At 42.9% G+C, this 6,551-nt stretch overlaps 1 protein-coding gene across 4 annotated transcripts in view; it reads right to left on the reverse strand.

Moving 5' to 3' along the window:
• The window catches only part of TCP11 (t-complex 11), an 18,437-nt gene extending 12,200 nt beyond the window's left edge, over positions 1 to 6,237 (reverse strand). Inside the window, exons 1-2 of one of the 4 annotated variants that reach the window (XM_012804863.1) lie at positions 6,228 to 6,237; positions 2,110 to 2,206 (exon numbers count right to left, since the gene is read on the reverse strand). In XM_012804863.1, the coding sequence (XP_012660317.1) occupies positions 2,110 to 2,156 (47 nt within the window). In that variant the 5' untranslated portion in view covers positions 2,157 to 2,206; positions 6,228 to 6,237. Of the gene's footprint in view, positions 1 to 2,109; positions 2,222 to 5,854; positions 5,997 to 6,227 lie in introns of those variants that run through there. The other 3 variants (XM_012804862.1, XM_012804861.2, XM_012804860.2) reach the window with 3 other exon arrangements.
• Positions 6,238 to 6,551: the final 314 nt, after the last annotated feature.

Here is a 6,551-nt window from a genome sequence, read left to right on the forward strand (position 1 = left end):
AAGTCTATAGACAACAGTTTGCAACCAGGAAAGAGCAAATCAGAGGAGCATGAATACCAGGGGAGCAACTGGTGACAGAGAAAGGCATTTATAGTAACAGATTTCTTTTCTTTCTTTTTTTTTCTCTTTGAGACAGAGTCTCACTTTGTCACCCTCAGTAGAGTGCCATGGCATCACAGCTCACAACAACCTAAAACTCTTGGGCTTAAGCGATTCTCTTGCCTCCGCCTCCCAAGTAGCTGGGACTAAAGGCACGGCCACAGTGCCCTGCTATTTTTTGGTTGCAGTTGTCATTGTTGTTTGGCAGGTCTGGGCTGGATTCAAACCTGCCAGCTCTGGTGTATGTGGCTGATGCCCTAGCCGCTGAGCTACAGGTGCTGAACCAGTAACAGATTTCCGGCTCAGAAAGCCAATTATTTGAAGGGGCCAAATAATAAAACCATCTAAGGATGCAAACTAACCACAATTTGCCATTTTTTATCCATTGGTGGGAAATTAGGACAGTTTAAAAATGTAAAATTCATAATGAACCATTTAATGAATGGTTATTTACTATAATGTCAATACAACTAAGAAGAATCAAAATAGAGCTTTGATGGGGGTAGGAAAGCATTATTTATCAACAGAATTCAGATCTTGATAAATAAAATAAGCTGATTGGCTTGGTACCTGTAGCTCAGCGGCTAGGGTACCAGCCACATACACCAGAGCTGGCAGGTTCAAACCCAGCCCAGGGCTGCCAAACAACAATGACAACTACAACCAAAAAAAAAAAAAAAAAATAGCCGGGCGTTGTGGTGGGCGCCTATAGTCCCAGCTACTTGGGAGGCTGAGGCAAGAGAATCTCTTAAGCCCAAGAGTTGGAGGTTGCTGTGAGCTGTGACGCCATATCACTCTACCCAGGGCAACATAGTAAGACTCTGTCTCAAAAAAATAAAAATAAAACAAAATAAGCTGATTTATGAAGCTAAAAAGAACCCCAAGAATTGAAAACACCACTAACAGAAAGTATTTTTAATCTGTTTATCTATTTAATCTGAGGCTACTTAAAAGAGAAACTGATAAGAGCTATGTCATAGGCAGCTAACGAGATGCCACCAAAGTTCTCCGCTTACCTGTACAGTCATCCCATGGTATCTGAAGGGAATTGGTTCCAGGATCCCCACTGGATACCAAATTCCACGGATGCTCAAGTCCCTGATTAGAATATGGTATGGCATTGCATATAACCTATGCATATTCTCTTGTAAACTTTAAATGAACTCTAGATTATTTATAATACATAACACAATGTAAATGCTATGTAAATAGCTGTTATACCAAATTTTTATTGTTATTTTTATATATTTAAAAAATATTTTTGATCCACTTTTGGTTGAATCCATGGATACAAGGGCCAACTGTTTCTCATCTTCCCTGCCCCTTGAGTGTGGGCTGGGTTTGTTAACTCCTAACAAATAGAATGTAGCTGAGGCAAAGGGCTGCCACTGAGAGTAGGTAGCAAAAAGACTGTGGTTTCTGTTTTGAGCACAAGACACTTTTACTCTCTCATTCTCCACTCTGAGGGAAGCCAGCTTCTATGTTTAGAGCTGCCCTACAGAAAGGTCCATGTGACAAGGAACTGAAGGAGGCTCTGGACAAGAGTCAGCAGATTGACCGCAACCCCGTGAAAGACTATAAACAAGAGGCACACAATTAAACCACACCCAAATGTCTGACCCACGGAAACTGTGACATAGTGACTATTATTTTAAGCTGCTAAAATTTGGGCTAATTTGTTAGGCAGCAACAGATAGCTACTACAGGCTATTTCCTCCAACTCTGCCAGAAGAGATCTGAAAAACCACCTTAACTATTTATTCCAACTATTGCTGCTTTACTAATTTGCTAATTATTATTAGCTGTTATTTGCTAATTAATAACATTTGCTTCTTCAATGTCTGATACTAATAATTACAACTATTTTTCTTTGTTTAAGTTGTTGAAACCTCTCAAATTCAAGCACTGATAGTATTATTAAATGAAAACACATCAAGTCTGGCCAGAAGACATTAGTGCTAAGTACCTATGACAGGAGGAGTAAAATGGAGAAAGCAGAAGAGCTTCTACCTGCTTGGAAGTAAAGTCTTCTCTTCCTTGTGGTAATCAGGATTCATCCCAATCTTGCTGCTCAGCTTGGAAACTTCATCAACTATCTCTGTCAGACCTGTGACAGAAAGAACTTAAGGACAACAATGAGCCCATACAACTCAGAATTTTTATTTTATTCAGAGTTCACTCAATCTAGTAGGCCCCAAATTTAGATTGATCAGACTTACTTAAACAGACTCACACAACTATTTCTAGTTACTTATGTTTTCTGAACTTTATGCCCCATGACAGTGCTAGAAACTCTCTGAATAGTCCAGCATAGGGGGAAGAGAGGAAAGAGAGCTAGTTTATAAAAAATAAAAAGTAAAACTGATTAAAAATGTTTTTCTTGCCAGGCACAGTGACTCACACCTGTAATGTAATCCTAGCACTCTGGGAGGCTGAGAAGGGTAGATTGCTTGAGCTCAGGAGTTTGAGACCAGCCTGAGCCAGAGCTAGAGCCAGAGCCAGAGCCAGAGCCGGATCCTGTCTCTAAAAATAGCTGGGCATTGTGGCAGGAACCTGTAATCCCAGCTACTTGGGAGGCTGAGGCAAGAGAATCACTTGAACCCAAGAGTTTGAGGCTACTGCGACCTGTGACATCATGACACTCTACTTCTGAATTGAGACTCTGTTTCAAAAAAAAAAGTTTTTCTTAAAAAAAAACCATAATCATAGTAGCAAGGAAGTAATAAATTGTAATTTGCAAAAATAAATTTTTTTTTTTTTTTTTTTTTGAGACAGAGCCTCAAGCTGTCCCCCTGGGCAGAGTGCCGTGGCATTACAGCTCACAGCAACCTCCAGCTCCTGGGCTCAAGCGAGTCTCCTGCCTACAGCAACCTCCAACTCCTGGGCTCAAGCGAGTCCCCTGCCTCCGCCTCCCAAGTAGCTGGGACCACAGGCGCCCGCCACAACGCCCGGCTATTTTTTGGTTGCAGCCGTCATTGTTGTTTGGCGGGTCCAGGCTGGGGATTCGAACCCACCACCTTAGGTGTACGTGGCTGGCGCCTTAGCCGGTTGAGCTATAGGCGCCGAGCCGCAAAAATAAATATTTATCTAAAGACATTAAAAGTCCTCTTCCCTCCTCCTGCCTCTATGTACAATGAGAGCTAACTTCTCAGTCAGGTGTGGTGGCTCACACCTGTAACCCTAGCACTGTGGGAGGCTGAGGCAGGTGGATTGCTTGTTCTAGGAGTTTGAGACACAGCCTAAGCAAAAGGCTACTAAAAATAAAAAAATAAGCTGGGTCTAGAGGCTGAGGCAAGGGGAGCCCAGAGTTTGAGGTTGCTATCTATAAGCTATGACACCATGGCACTCTACCCAGAGCAACAGAGTGAGACTGTCTAAAAACAAAAAAGCTAAGTTCTTCCTACAGATAACACTCAGATGTTACTGCACAGGCCAAAGTCATTTGGTCTTCTAAAGTAGAAGTTTCCAGATTTTAGGATTTCACAGACTAATAAAATTTCCAAAAGTATTTTAAGCAACTGATAACAACTTTTTGTCTTGCTAAGTATGGACAATGAAACAAGCAAATTTAAAAATCCACTCTACCACCACCAAAATAATCATTTCATTAAAGAAAAACAGTTTAACCTCCAAAAAAGCAGAAAGAATATATTGTCAAAATAAAGAGCAGTTCTTTAAAATGAATCAATATAGCTTTAGGAAAACTCATTATAGTATCTTTATAATTTCATTTTGCTAAGAATTGTGTCATAGACTAGTACCAGCATTTAGCTGTTCTAAGTTCCTGGTATAGGTCTATAGTACAGCTGATAGCATTCTCACATAATAGGTATATATGGCAATTATAATGATTACTTGGTATAAAAAATGAAGTTGCATACAATAAATCATGTTTTCTTCTTTTCTTTCATTGAAGCTTTGTAATCTGTTAAATTTGGCCTCAAAATGTAAAGGGGATATAGGTAAACTAAGTTTACCCACGAGTTGATAATTATTGAAGCTGGATGATGCATAAATGGGGGTTCACTATATTAGTTGCTGTACTTTTATAAATGTCTTCTATGGTAAAAAGATTTAAAAATGTACAAAGGAAAAATACAATTATTATAAAAAAAGAGGTTACATAGGAAAACCCTGTTCTTAGAAAAATACATGATGAAGTATTTAGAGGTGAAGTCATGACTTTGTATCTTTCAGAAAGGGGGAAATATAGTATATGTGGAGAGAGAAAAAGCAATATAGCAGAATATTAACAATGCGAGAATTCACTGTTTTTTCCCCCACTTTTTCCAGATTTGGAATATTTCAAAATTTAAAAGTTATGGGGATTGCAGACCTTCATCAAAAATCCACTGAGTCCCTGCTTAGGTAAACAAAAGTGAACTGAACCTTTATAAGTAGATGGTTGAAGTCCCCTTTATTTTCTGCAGCCTCTCTGAAGTCTTTAGTTCTAGCCAAAATAGCAAAACATAATATGTAAATAGAATCACTGTTGATTCACTAAAGCGAAGTGAGAACTAAGAGAGAAATCTCCAAAAGGAGATTGAGTTACCGCAGCCATTGAAGAACTAAGTGAAATATACACAGAAACACGTTCCAACCACAACAAATCCAAGTCCCCAGCCTGCCTTGACAAGACTACTTTGTTGTTCAAAAGTAACAGCACTCAGCAACTCCAGAACAGCTCTAAAATTCAGGAAAGTGGAAGGCCCAAAGAGAAATCAGAGATAAAATGTAACTAAAATAGATTTTAAAAATCCAGATGCCAAGGACAAAGAGATTTTCAAGTAATTACAGTAATTTCATCAAGTCGACCTAATATACATTTCAAATTTATTTTTTTAAATAACTTGGTTATTAATTTTACTGATAGTTGTTCCGTCTATGGATTCATTTAAATAGTCGCCTCAAGAACTTAAATCGTATTCACACAAAAATTGACTTTCACCCCCGCATCAGGTTTTTAAAAATCTGTCCAATGTGCTCAAAATATGCTTCTTCAATGCCATTCTGTTAACCAACAGCGCCCCCATGTGGCCATAATACAAATAAATCTAATTCAACTTGGCAGGAGGGCCTGGAACTAATTTTTTGCCTTTCAATCGTCAAGAATTGTAGCTCAGGTTGTTGCATGCACAGAGCTCTTCAGACTGATGACAGGTTGAGTTCTCCGGAGACAATTATGTATAAGAGAAATGCAGCATGATTCCCAGTAAGCTTGGACCTACCACGAAGTGTGGAAGAGACCTCGTGTCCCAATATGAACACAAAAGAACATCTACTACAGTACAGAGCAAAAAATACGAGCCCGGGGCAGTATTTCTTCTTGAGTCAACAAAGAACTGAGAAAACACAATTCCTGTCTGGGATCATTTGGGTTCTTTAAAAATCAGCCCCAGATAGCTGCCATTTTCCATCTCCAGATTCAAAATACAAAAATATAAACATGGCTTTGAACTGACTCTGCCTCAAATCTTGTCAGACTCAAGTAATCGTGCCTGGGTCACTTCTTTCTCTGGGACCAAAAAACTCTTTGAACACCTCTGGTCAACTTGGGGACCTAAGGCCTGTAAGTAAAGGCCAGTGGGGGAGTTAAGAAGATGGGCAAACAAAACAGGGGAGACTAGAAAACTTGGTGGCTAAGGGTTCTATGAGTCCTCTTAAAGGGCGCTGATGCCCGAGACAGTCAGTTCCTTCCAATGGGACCCGCCTCCCTCGAAGGTAGCCAAGGGGACTGCCTAGCAGCTGAACCTACAAGGAGGCTGGTCTGGGGCTGGTCTGGGGCTGCTCTTGTCTTCCTGAGTCGGTCTTGAAGTCTCAGGTTTGCAGGACTCCCTCTCTCCATCGGCAGGATCCTTTGGGGGCACATTCTCCTCGACGTCCGGCATTTTGAGGACGGTATCAGCGCCGGGGAGAAATGGCGCTGTTGGCATCAGAGAAGGGGGGTGTGCAACTGCCAAGGAAGGCCCTAGGGCCCGACCTGGGGGTAGGAGGAAAGGGAGCAGCGGCTTAAGGGTCTGGGGGGCGGGGCAGACAGAGGACAAAGGAGCCTGGAGGAGCCGGGACGGGGAATCAGAGGAAACTGAGGCCAGAGAAGGCTTGTGCGGGGCGGGCAGCGATGAGCTGGCCCCCTCCTCCACCGCCAAGCGCCCGCATTCCCGAGACGCCCACCCAGGCCCCCTCCAGCTCCGGCAGCGGGGACGCTGCGGGGCCCTGCCCCTCACCTCCTCCCCGCCGCTGGCAGCCAGCTCTAGTTGGCTCCCGCGGCCCGGCGGCCTCGCCGCCTGGGCTGTACCACTGCGGCGGGGCGGCGGCGGCGTGGACGCGAGGAGCCCACCCGGCGCGCACCCAGCCCGTGACGCCGGGGCGCTGGGTTGGGGAGACTGGGGTTTGAAAACAAACCGCCGCGGTCTCCAGGGCAACAGGGCGGGGCACGTGCCGATCCAGCCGCC

Source organism: Otolemur garnettii, unplaced genomic scaffold (genome assembly GCF_000181295.1).
Source record: "Otolemur garnettii isolate 467f Iridium unplaced genomic scaffold, OtoGar3 scaffold00031, whole genome shotgun sequence".
Lineage (NCBI taxonomy): Eukaryota > Metazoa > Chordata > Mammalia > Primates > Galagidae > Otolemur > Otolemur garnettii.